The following is a 13544-nucleotide window of genomic DNA, read 5'->3' as shown; positions in this document are numbered from 1 at the left end:
GATGTGCTGAATATCAAAAGTGTGTTTCTTGTTATATATATATTGTTAGTGTAGTCTATCTGAATTCCCATTTGTTTGGACCAAATCAAATCATCTTATACAAATTGTAGGTAAGTGGTCCTGTTTATGAAAGGGAAGTTAAGATTGAATAATGCAATGTCTGATTCATGATGTTGCCTATATCTAGTGTAAACTTGAGACCAAATAAACATTTCTTTTAACTTTCATTCAGTAAAAAGCTCTTTCTTAACAATTATACATACTGCTGTCAAGTATTATCACAATATGTTATTGGTTCAGAGAGCCTGGTGTGATTTTTCTATTGGCCAAGATTTTTAAGACAGAATGAAACTAGATCTATATTCTTAAGAATATATAAACATGAATGGAGCATTACATTATTATAAAAACGACTCTGCCATTTTGAAATTATATGTATATTTTAATGTCATATATAAGTCATTAATATATATGGTTTACATTATATAAAAGTGTATAACACAACAGTATTGGAGATTCATAAACTCAAAGCTTAGAGGTACATATTCATAGCCAAATTGTAAAATTGACTCAACCATTTTAAAAAATTCAAATGGTTTTTATTCCAAAATTGTTTAAGAAGAAAAACACTAATGGACTAATACTTGTGTAAAATATTTAGCAATCAAACACATTGGTGTGTTAAGCACATTCTCAATTCTCTGTTGTACATTACTACATACAGGAAGTTAACATTTTAAACAAATTAAATATAAAAAATACTTTTTTTAAAATTAAAAGTTTATATTGAGTGAAATTGCATCAATTATTTTCAATCAATAATGTACTGTAATCTGAGAGCACTATTAGAATTTGTCAGTGGTTATTCTGGATGGATCTTGTTGAAAAAGGCTTACTGAAATCTGTACACAAAGTTTACTCTCCTGGATTGCAACTTTAACACCTCTGCTATCTTACATATCCATGCTTTGTTATAAGCTAGGTAAAAAGAAAAGGAAGTTGCTTGAGTTTGAATTCAAACTTGAGCCTCCACTATGAAAGGCCAACCTGTTTGGCCACTGAGATATTTAAGTACTCTTAAAAATAGAAGGTATTATTTGTCTATTGTTATTGATCTAATTCTCTATATTGTCACAGAGGCCAGTTGCAAATTTAATACTTTTTCTATATAAAACAAAATGAATTAATTATGACTAATTGATTACATCGGTTATTTTTTTAATTGAATTATTTGTAGTCATCAACAAAGTGTACAAGATTTTGATGAGACAGACAGAGCAAGTTGATATAAGCTCTGTAAAAAAATTATTTTGAAAAGTATTATCAATCCATGTTGATTATAATAAGCAGTGTTTTTAAAATCTGCTTTTTCCAGTCCAAAAACAAGATTAGAGTTCTATTTTATTTTTTCAGATTTAGAAGCTGTTTAACCGAACACAATGTTTTGAAGGTTTTATGATAATGAAAGAATGTCTAAGATCTATATTGGCTAGTTAGCACATTCAATATTAAGCATTCTTACTGAGTAAATAAATAAATTATAAATGCTCAACAGAATTTGATGAAAAAAACTTTTTATGATTAAATTACTATGTATGACGGAATGTTAAATGTACTTAAAAGTTAATCATAAAAATAATAAAATAAATAGTACAATATGTTTGAACTTCATAAAGCAGTGATAGGAAGTAAACTTCCTAAAAAAATCTTTTTACTTATAGAGGCAATTTCTTCAATCCCGAAGATTAAGTGCAGTGTTTCACATGGCTATGCAAACCCAGTTGCAGACCTATAACATATAAGTATAGGCCTTGTCAATAGTTTTTTAATGACGCCAACATTAATCAAGATTACAAATATGAAAGAACTTGATTATCCAAACAAGAGCTACGCAAGGAAATTAGTTCCACCATCTCATTCACTGCAAGGGAGGTAATCTGTTGCATAAAAAAAAATGTTTGTCCAATTATGTCAATAAGTAAAAAAAAAATGTTCGTCTAATTATATCAATAAGTTTATCATGATTTACCAAACAAAAATTCCTTTCCATTTCTATTGAATAATGACAGGTACTAGCAATGAGTAACAGATGTAATATAAGAGTTTACCTTACTGATAACACCAGTGGTGATGAAATCCACTGACTCTTTAGTCTTAAGCTTCACTTTGACTTGCTGGAGCACATTTAAACAGAGATGCATGAACTGTACATGGCTGACATGGGAATCAAGTGTTAGGTCAGGGCAGTGAGACCTATCCAATTTCTCTGCTGTGAACTGAACACCAAGGCTACTGCACTGTGAGGAAATAGTCACATCACTACTGACTAAATGCTTGTGTATCAGCTGACTAGATTGGGAAATCTCTCCATCTTGAAGACAGGAGTTGTCAAATTCAAGTCCAGGTCTCTCTTGGACAATTTCATTTGATACAAATATCAACAACAAAAGTGGTCTCAGGTTTACAGAAGAATGTGGTAGACTTCTGAGCTGATTTGATATCCTGAAAGTTAAGTCGTCCAAATGCAAAGTTTCTAATGGATCAAGTAAAATTACAAATGTGTTTGCAGCACCATCTCCTTCTGTCTTCTGAAACAACACAAGTTTTACGTTTTACATTAAAAAAACAACAACAACATAGTAATAGGATATGCATTACTTAACAAAAAAGATTGAACCTAACAACCTAACAAAAGAATGAGAGCCACTACCTGTATCAACTTGCTGTTTAATTCACTCCATATCTCCTCCAGTGATACAGGATTATCTTTTAAAACACTCCACACAGACACAATAGAGTTTTTAGCTGAAATTATTTCATTTGGAAAGTTAATATGTATAATCAGTGCTTTTTTTTGTAAAAAAAATAGGTGCCAGTACTCAGTGATTAGGTGCTGGTACTCAGTAATTGATTGCCTAACTTTTAACTACTAATAAATTAATAATATACGTTAAAATACAAGAAAAGTAATATTTTTTTCCCCACATTTAAAAAGGTGCAGACTGTCACAGAAAAAGCCCTGTGTATAATCATTTTTAGTCAGTCAAAAAAAAAATTTGCATCAAGTATATGCACAAATATGTATTGCAAAGAGAACATATGTATCAGCCAAAGTTAAATAGAGTAAAAAATTGATACTTATGTTGTAAAAGAAATAATGTGCAACAGATGGAGTGAGTTGATATAAGCTTTGTAAAAAAGGACAGAGTTCAAAGTTTTATAGTTTTACATGGTTAATAAAATCCCGACCATTGTGGGATTTTTAGTCAGAAATTAATTTGACAAACTTTTGTTCCTTTTTGTTGCTAATTGTCATAATTATACGTGATTGTTATAAATGAAGGTGAAGGGCAACAAACCTTTAAGCACTGAATCCAACAAAAACAAATCTTTTTGATAAGTTACCTAGAGATGTAAAGAATAAAAACATTAAAAACCCAAAATCATAACGAAAGACATCTCTAAAGAGCAATTAATTTTAGATCATTTACACACACACAAAAACTGAATAGCCTATTTTCTAGAAACACTCTAACATATAAAACTTCAATGAAAATAAAACATAAAAACTAATATTGTCTCTAACTTCTTACAACTTCATGATGTTTCTTGACCTACTTTCCATAGATCTTCTGTTCCTTCAACTAAAAATGCTGGACACTTGGAATATTTTAAAGCAAGTAATAAACATTCTGTTCCAAAATCAAAATCATCCTGAGTGCACTGCAAGAAGACAACAAAAATAATTGACACATAAAGAGATATCCACTACAAGGTGGCCACCATTTGTCATAAGTACATCTACAATAAAGAAATGACCTCAACCTTAGTGAACTGATCTCTCCCTATGTCCCCCAGAAAGCCCTACACTCCATGGTTTTGCAGACTCCCCCACCCCCTTAATTTTGATTTTTGCTGGCATTTTTAGTGCTTAGACCAAAGATTTGGAACTCATTCTCCATTAGCAAACCACATGCTTCACTACATTCAAGAACATTATGACTTAGGTGACTGGTCATTTCACTTCATCCCCGGTCATTTCACCTTTGGTCACTTCATCCCCAATTAAATATTACATAATATTTTTTTCTTAGTCATTGTGTAATTGTGTTGTAAAGGCTCTGCCTTTAAGCCCTCATTTCATCTAATATATAAATATGTTACTTTATAATGCTTTTAGATATTTTTGGCATGTTATTATTGTGTTTATTAGCATCCTCTCTTCATATTTGTTGAGAAATGAAAGAACATATGTAATTAAGTAGGTATATTATAATGTGGGGTTTGTATTTAGTTATATTCTTTCTATCTTAGATGAAATGTCAAAATTATCAAGCACATATTGCATGATGTAATGATCAAATGCGAAGGTGTGGTAGAGAAAATGTATTGAGAGATGAGAATGATTAGAATACTTATGATCATGCTGCTGATAACTTATCTCGTGAAGGCCATCTTTCACTTTACTTTTATTTTTTCATTGTTCTTTCTTGAATTTGGGCACGTCATTTTTATTCTAATAAACGCTGACTTCAACCTTCCTCCTGACCTGATTAATATCGCATAAATATGTTTTGTTTCAATACCCTTTATAACATTAAAGTTATAAATTCTGGCAATGAAGAATGTTCAAACAAAGAAATATACAACACTGGGCAAGAAATTACAAATGATTTACAGCAATGCAAATCAATGAACCATCTTCTATACCTATATACTGTCTATCTTATTGATTTAGACATGCAAAAACAATTTTTACATTAGCTCTTTATCTATAGATATTAAATATTTATATTTAATGTGTTACACTTTTTGTCATGTAAATAAAATTAGATGAATGAAATATTTTTAACATCATGCTTTTACAATTATTATTTGTTGGACCAGAGAATGAAATAACTAGGGGGTGAAATGACCAGGGGATTAAATGACCAAGGGATGAAATGACCGAGGATGAAGTGACTGGGGATGAACCATGACTTACCTGTTCAAATTTTTTTTTAGATTAGTTTGTCATTTTAACTCTTGTGTTTATGCTTTTTATGTTCTCACAGGGCATTGAGCCTACATTATGTTAGTTAACAGCACCATATATATTAGTATTTTTATGATTAAAATTCAAACCACTATTGTGTATTAAGAATTAGGTTAAAATCTGAATTAGTGACAAACTTTGCTTTCTCAATGGTAGCTTAAGTTCCAATATAAGGGTCTTGGGTTAGAAATGAGGGAGATTGTTATTTGGAATCTCTAAATACAGCCAGTTCTAATAATTACCATAAATCTGTAGGACGAATTACGACAGTTGGTCGATATGCAGAGAAATGTAAACAATTAAATATAGTAATAGATGATTTCTTAAATGATAGCCCATAGATTCTCAGTAAAGACATGCTGAGCAAGTCAATGGTCATATTTGTTGTATTGTCTAACATCATGACCACAGTTCTAGAGTGCTTACCTTTTCATAAGCTGAAGCTATAACATTATATCTGAAGGCCTGAGGCATCTCACTATTTCTATAATGTCTTCTGTCCAGAGACTCTGTAAGCATATGACTAGCATCACCTTTAATGACAGTAGAAACTAAAGGTCTTGTAACTCCTGCAGCCTTCAGTTAAAAAATAAAGAGCAGACAAGTAAAATATAAAAAATACTTTTTTTAAAAACAAAGTTTAAACTGACAGAAAGTGCATCAATTAATTTGAATCAATCATATAATTAATTTTTATTAGACTAAAGTTGTGTAATTAGAAATATTTTTATTAATTGTTATTGTTTAGCATAACTTTCATGCTTATAGCATGCTCAGTGCATTATGATCCAATCTCTTTTGTGGACCAGTTGGGGAAGAAGGGGGACACAGATCTGGGAAAAGGTTTCTATACTGCCTTTTCAAAAGCAATAAAAAAAAAAGTTGCTTGAGCCTGAATTTGAATGGAGATGGAATACTGACATGCTAGCCACTGAGCTATTCAAGTACTTATAAAAATAGATTTTCTACACAAGGCTTAGTACATTTTCTATATAAAACAAAATTAAATAATTATGACTAATTGATTAAATAATTGGTTAATTTTTTTTTATTGATTCACCTGTTGTCATTGACAAATGAATAATTGTGCAAAATTTCAACTTGAAACGAGAATGGGAAGTGGGAGAAACAACATGTAAAAGATTCCACCAAGACAGACAGATGGAGTGAGTTAATATCTGTAATTTTTTAAAAAATTTTGAGTCATGACTGCTTTTTCTAGTAATTTTTGAGATTTTGGAATGTAGCATATTTCATTAATGAAGAAATCATGAAAATTTACCCCATGGAGTTGAGCTGCTTCAGCAACTTTTAAAATAATATCAGCTGGTACCAATGGTCTTGCTGAGTCATGGATAATAACAAGGCCAGACTCAGTGTAATCTGAACATTAAAACAAAAAATGTATTATACAATAGCTTTTACTAGTCGATGCACTTAATACAATAGAGTTCCTTTAGACAATTGAAGACTCATGAGGAAGAAGATGTAAAGTATGCCAGTTTCAGTGACTAATGATTTATATGGGTGTCATGTGGCCATCCCAACAACCAATTGTGTTTCCTTGCTACAATAAATGTCAAGTAGAAGAGTTAGGTGGGGTCATGACCTACTTTACACCACAAATTATAATTCAAGAATTGAATTACAATGAAACAGTCAGCCACATTAATACACAGTTTTAACAACAATTTTTTAACAACCATAAGTGCAAATTGGGAGGCACGGTGGCAGAGTAGTAAAGCACTTAGCTTTCGAACCAGAGGGTCCCAGGTTCAAATCTAGGGATTTTTAATTTTAGGGCGCCTCTAAGTCCAACCAGCTCTAATGGGTACCTGACATTAGTTATGGAAAAGTAAAGGCAGTTGTGCTGGCCATATGACACCCTCTTTAACCATAGGACACAGAAACAGATGATCTTTACAAGATGGCAAGGTCCGAAAGGGAGAACTTTTAAACACAAATTAAAATGTTTTTGTCAACTGATTTAGGTGTAAGCCTCAAAGGCATGGTAGCTGAATAGTTTCTTTAGGTTTCTTGAAGTGTTTCAAGCTTCAATCCCAGTGGAGACTAAGATTCCTTTAGGATGACACAAAAAAATAACACGGTTGGGGAAATATTAAGAATGATTCAATACGAATAAAAAATGAGACAAAATAAAGCTTTGTAGTTTGATCAAAAGTCACAGAACAAGGGAGTACACATTTGATGGAATATAGAAGTTGAATGAGAAGTTGAAGCTGGTCAAAGTATTTCTGTGCTTCAAAGAAAATACTTATGATTAAAGCCACAACAAAAAGCATGTATTGACCTCAGCACTGATGTCCTGGTGCTGAGGTTAAATAAGACAAAACCATTAAGTTAAAGAAAACGCACATGGGGATGAATGAAAGTCTTGCAAAGCCATTGTCCCAAATCCACCATGTCATTGCTCATTAAAGCCTTTCCCTAAAGGCAGCTCTTTCATGGTTAGCACGGGCTCTACTGATAGAGATAGAACACTAAAATGTTGTGATTCAATGAGTCTCCTGCTGATGGGAGTTCTTGGGACAGAGATTTAGGTGAAGCGATATCTCTCCTTTCTGGTCACTAAAAGCCTTTTCATTGGCCAATGGCCTCAAGGGGCTTTGCTAAAACTCTTTCTAAGCGCTCAAGAATAAGCTCACTTACTTCAATTTTTGCTATGGCGATTTAAATTCTTTACACAAGTCAAAATTTATAAATGGTGAGATATTTAATGCTGATCTGTACAGTTTAGTTTACCTGGCAACTTTCTGAGAGCATTCACACCAGAAAATATGGATCTATGCCTAGTGCTGCCACCTGCACAAACAATAACTCTGTTGAAACCATAGTTGGACATTAATTTTTGAGTGAATTCAATATGAGCTGAATCCACTGTGACAACAATATGCCGTATCCATGGTAACCTGTTCACAAAAAAAGATTTAAAGAAATTATTATCTGAAACAAAATGTATAATTATTTTAACAATAAATTTTATTTCCTTTAATTGAAAGAAATGTAAAAAATTTTTTTAGTTTAATGTTTTAATGTTGTTACTTTGATTTGATTTTAGTCATTTCCCTTATACTGGGATGTTATCAATGACTTTACAAACTTCTTATACCAACACTGAAGAGCAAACAGAAATATACAAACAATAATGGAAGTTTATAGTAAAGGTCAATTCAACGAAAGTGTCATGTGGCCAGTTCTATGACAAATTGCCTTTACTTTCCCAAACTAATGCCAGGTATCCTATTAGAGTGAGGTGAACATCCTAAAAAGCCTGAAGTTTAAGTTACCAGCCTTCAATGGGATTCAAACTTAAGACCCTTTAGTTCAGAAGCCAAGCACTTACCACTTGGCCACCAAGCTCCAATGTTTATAATAAGTCAAATCTATATCAAAGTTTGAAAGTATAAGTTTACCTGTGAAATGAATCTACAGTATAAGCTACAATGTGTTTCCCTTGAACTTGAAGAAACTGTTTACTAACAGGTAACTTCATCCGCTCACTGGAGCCAGCAGCAGGGAGAATAACATCTACTGTAATCTTTCCAGATTCTATCTCTGAGAAAACACAAATTCAATTTCAATTTTTGCTATGGCCATTTAAATTCTTTAAACACTGGTACTGTTAAAAGTTGGACTCATAGAAATACTAAATTAAAACCCCATCAAATCAATGGATTGAACATGAGATACGTAGTCAATGCCACACCAAACACCACAATTCTATTTACAAGTTTGTCATGAAATGTCTAAAGTGAGACTGAAGGAAAAAAAAACAAAGCTAATGGCTAAACAATGCAATTCAGAAAAGCTTACAAAATGTAATACCCACTAATTTTCTAGAAGAAACAAACTCATTGTACACATTTGTATTGATCTTTTAATGATCTAAATATATTGTGAAATAGGTCATAAAAACTGTAGCTCCTGACAGTTATTCCAACCTACCCTGTAGGTGTATTTATTAACTTGACACACAAATTTGAATAAAAGCTTGAAATCCTTTTATAAATAATAAAGAAAATGAGCTCCCATTTTCTAAATTATCTCTCAACTCATTCAACCTACTCATCACCATTCTGTATTGACGTGTCCATTTTCATCAGTTCATTTATACACGACACATGCAATCCATCCTTCTAAAAATAGCCTCTTAGTCGTAGTACATGCATATAAGGAAATTGTTGATACTTTCTTTATGCTTGTGTAGCATAGTGATGATGGGTTTATAACATAATGAAATATGCTGTAGTCTCACTATATTTGTCACTCAAAGCATCATTCAAGCATATTAAAGTCTTCTGTTAAAGTTCTCTGACTTGTTAATCATAATTTTTACAAAGCTTATATCACCTCTGTCTGTTTGTCTATCTGTGTGTCTGTCTGGTAAAAAAGTCTCAACATGTTTTTTTCTCACATTTTCCATTCTCTGATCAAGTTAAAAATGTGCACAATTATTCATTAAACTGACAAGACATAATTCAATCAAAAAATTAACCTATTAATTAATTAATTGTTGTGATTAATTATTTTGTTTGATAAGAAAATTAAGGGGAATAAATGCTACTTGATGAGAGATGTGGATGTATGTATGGATTTAATGCCCTCATTATGTTTTGATAAGTTTTTTCTCTCACTTCCCACTCTCAGATCAGGTTTAAATTTAGCAAAATTATTCATAGTTGATTATAATACACGAACCAATAAAAAAAAAAGTTAATCATTTAGTATTTAGTACTAATTAATTTTGTTAAATTTTTTTTTTATGTAGCAGAAAGGGAGCTTAACCCTGTAATTTTCACATAAATGGCGGTAATAAGCAGTTCTTTCTCTTAAGAAAGCTTTTTTTTTTTTTTTTTTTTTTTTTTTTTAAGTATACTTTTTTTCTATTGCTTGCTATTAAAATTACATCAGTCTATACACACAAACTCTATAACACCTATGCCCCACATCAAAAAAATGGGTAAAGATTGTCTAGGGATTTGTTCTGGTTCCTGTATTAAACATTTCTTTACCTGCACTTGTTGAAACATCCATGCCAAAAAATTCACTGAATATTTATATCACAGAGCGATCCATCAACAGAGCTGGAAACTGTGCAGATAGCAAAAAGTCTTTAGCGCAGATTTAATAATTCTCTCTTGAAGGCCTCCTGTCAATTTTTTCTTGCCTGCATTAACATTTTTTAAGTTAAATAGTAAATGTTGCTTGCTTGTAGAGGCTTAACTGTTTTAGATTAGCAATGATAAATGGTTAAAAAGTGGGTGTAAAATATGAGATTGTCCTTGCACACAGTCTCAGAAGATATGGGAAAAGTAGAAGCTAAATACTCTTTTGAGTTGTTTTTGAAGAATTTACAAAAATGTGACTCATAGATTTCATACTCTGAAAACAAAAAAAAGATGTCATAAGAAATAAAATTGATGAACTCATCAGAGATCGATTGGTATGTGGCATACAGTCGGATCGAGTGAGAGAGAGACTTCTGAGAGATGTAGACTTAACTTTAGAGAAAGCATAATTCGTGCTGACGAGCATACCCAGAACCAAATGATAGATATTAAAGGACTACATGTGGATGCTGCTAATAAATTAAAGAAGACAGAAGATAGAAAGCCAGTCAAAACCTCACAGGGAAAAATGGCAAAGAATCATGTAACAAGTATCATTAGAGATTGCAGATCTTGTGGTGGATCTCATGGAAAATACAATGGCCCAGCATTCGGAGAGACATGCCGAACATGTAAAAAAAGAAATCATTTCGCTGTAAAATGTCGTTTGAAACACTTCAAGGCTGTTGATTCACTGGAAGATGAAAGTCAGGCAAGCCAAGTAAATAAGTTGTGTTTGAGGCCATTGGTACTGACAACAATTTCAAAGTTTGGATGGTTGATATCAATATTATGGGAAAAATAGTCAAAATGAAGTTTGACACAGGAGCACAAGCTAATGTGATATCAGAGTCAACGTGGAACAATTTAGAAACTGATACTCAGTTAAAGAATTCAAATACTACCATACGAGCATTGGGGGATGAAGCATTAGAACTGAAGGGAGTTGTATCGGTCACATTTAAAGTCGGCGATGTAGAAGTTAAAGATGATCTGTACGTGATCAAGAAAAGATCTTTTGCTTTAAAACTAATTGAGGCAAAGAGAAATGTCGAAGTACACGATGCCAAGCAACAAAATGAAGTTCCACAAGTGTTGATGAAAAAATATAAGCAAGTATTCGAAGGACTCGGTACATACAAAATGAAGTATCACATTAAACTGACGTCAGATGCAAAACCAGTTATTCAATGTGCCCGCAGAGTTGCACCATCACTCTATGAAGAATTGAAAAGAAAACTCACACAAATGCAACAGTGATGGAGTGATCACAGAAGTAGATGAACCAACAGAATGGGTTCATAACTTGGATAATTCTTTGAGGTTGTGTTTAGATCCCCGAGAACTGAACAAATATATAATGAGAGAACATTTCACTATACCAACATTTGATCAAATCAATAGTTCACTGGGAGCAGCAAAAGTGTTTAGTATACTTGATCAAAAGGATGCATATTGGCAAGTGGAGTTGGATGAACCAAGCTCTTATTTATGTACATTCAATAATCCGTTTGGAAGATACAGATTCAATTCTGCAATTGTTTAACCCTGAAAAAACAGTTACTATTCAGCATGACGCTTCTTCTAAAGGTTTGGGAGCATGTTTAATGCAAGAAGACAAACCAGTTGCGTATACGTCAAGATCATTGACAGAAACAGAGTGCAGATATGCACAAATAGAAAAGGAAATGTTAGCTATAGTGTTTGCAGCTGAACATTTTCACCATTATATTTTTGGAAGAACTGTGACTGTACAATCAGATCACAAACCTTTGCAAACTATTGTGATGAAGCCTTTACACAAGATTTCACCAAGACTTCAGTTGATGATGTTAAGACTATTGAGATATCAATTAACAGTAACTTACACTCCAGGTTCAAAAATGCAAATAGCTGATACGTTATCGCGTGCTTACATCAATGGTCAAGAACAATAGAATTCAAATGATGACATAGTTATGAGAATTCATAGCGCAATAGCACAGTTTCCAGGAAGTGATCAGAAGATTATTGAAATTAGAAGGAAAACTGAATCTGATGCTAAATTGAAACTTTTAATTAGTTATGTCAGAGAAGGTTGGCCAAAGATAAAAACTCAAGTTCATGAAACAGTGAAAGTTTATTGGTCATTTAAAGACAGTATTCATGAAGAGAATGGAATATTGTTTTATGAGAACAGAATTATAATTCCTTCAAGTATGAGAAATAAAATTCTCGACAAGTTGCACATAGGTCATTTTGGTCTTGAGAAAACCAGATCGAAGGCAAAACAGAGTGTGTTTTGGCCAGGATTGTCCAAAGATATTTTTTTCGACAATAATGAAATGTGCAACATGTGCAACGTTCAAAATAAATAATGTGAAGGAAAAATTGCTACCTCATGCTGTACCAGACAGACCATGGAAAAAGGTTGCGACAGAATGGTTTGAATGGCGAAACAATGACTATTTGCTAGTTGTGGACTATTTCTATAAATACCCTGAAATAAAATGACTGGAGAACAAAACAGCAGAATGTGTTATCAGGGCAATGAAAGGTATTTTTGCTAGACATGGCATACCAGAAGAAATAGTGAGCGACAATATGCCATTCAATAGCTATCAATATGGAGAGTATCATAGATATAATTATAATCATAGTCTGACTGAATCACACTACACAAACACAGTAATGAGTAAAGTACACTACAGAGTACTAAAGACTAAATTTAAAGACACTAATAAAGTGTGAGTGTGTGAATCTTTATAATTTTCATTGCAGTTTGAGTTTCCGACACTGAGTCTGACTCACTCAGTGACTGGATCATGATTATCATCATTTGGGATCATCATATTAAATCAATATTAAATATTAGAAATTATAAAATAAATATTATAATTGGATCTATTACTATTATCATCTAGAATCTATAAATTCTATTAAATATAAACAAAAGAGTGAATGAAATGAATGAGTTCATGAATGTATAATAGTATTACTAAAATAACTATTACTGTAGATCTAGATCTAGTACCTGTAGGTTAGATCTAGAAGAATAGATCTATAATAATCTTGTACCTAATCTAGATTTTATCATCTAGACTCTACTAGATCTAGAATCTAGATGTAAAATCTAAATCTAGATTCTAGATTTATATCTACATCACACATGAACATAAACCTAACGACAAGATGTTGACCAAGTTACGAATAAAGCAGATTTATCTCCCTTGTATAGATGTAAATCACAGACCTATATCTATATATCTACATCATAGACTATGATCTACATTCTATAAACATATTTCTTATTCCATACGCTAGAAGTAGGCCTACAAGCGCTCCTTCTTCCCTATAGTGCCAATAGTGCCCAATAGAGAATGGAATGGGTTGCCTAAATT

At 32.3% G+C, this 13544-nt stretch overlaps 1 protein-coding gene across 4 annotated transcripts; it reads right to left on the bottom strand.

The window, feature by feature from the left end:
• Positions 1-465: 465 nt before the first annotated feature.
• LOC106069524 (D-ribitol-5-phosphate cytidylyltransferase-like) lies at positions 466-13343 on the bottom strand. Of its 4 annotated transcripts, none has more exons than XM_056005031.1 (11): positions 13178-13343; positions 10069-10438; positions 8470-8611; positions 7799-7965; positions 6318-6418; positions 5462-5611; positions 3619-3723; positions 3360-3405; positions 2711-2805; positions 2109-2588; positions 466-1937 (listed from the first exon to the last, which is right to left on the bottom strand). In XM_056005031.1, the coding sequence occupies exons 2-11, from the start codon at positions 10088-10090 to the stop codon at positions 1851-1853; spliced, it is 1395 nt and encodes a 464-aa protein (XP_055861006.1). In that variant the 5' UTR covers positions 10091-10438; positions 13178-13343; the 3' UTR covers positions 466-1850. The 4 variants fall into 4 exon arrangements, with proteins under 4 accessions (XP_055861006.1, XP_055861004.1, XP_055861007.1 ...); XM_056005029.1 differs by having other exon boundaries at positions 8470-8621; positions 10070-10438; XM_056005032.1 differs by having other exon boundaries at positions 2114-2588; positions 8470-8621; positions 10070-10438.
• Between the last annotated feature and the right edge of the window lie 201 nt (positions 13344-13544).

Source organism: Biomphalaria glabrata, chromosome 11 (genome assembly GCF_947242115.1).
Source record: "Biomphalaria glabrata chromosome 11, xgBioGlab47.1, whole genome shotgun sequence".
NCBI classification, from domain to species: domain Eukaryota; kingdom Metazoa; phylum Mollusca; class Gastropoda; family Planorbidae; genus Biomphalaria; species Biomphalaria glabrata.
The sequence above is the reverse complement of the archived record's forward strand: the minus strand, read 5'-3'. Positions and strand labels throughout refer to the sequence as shown.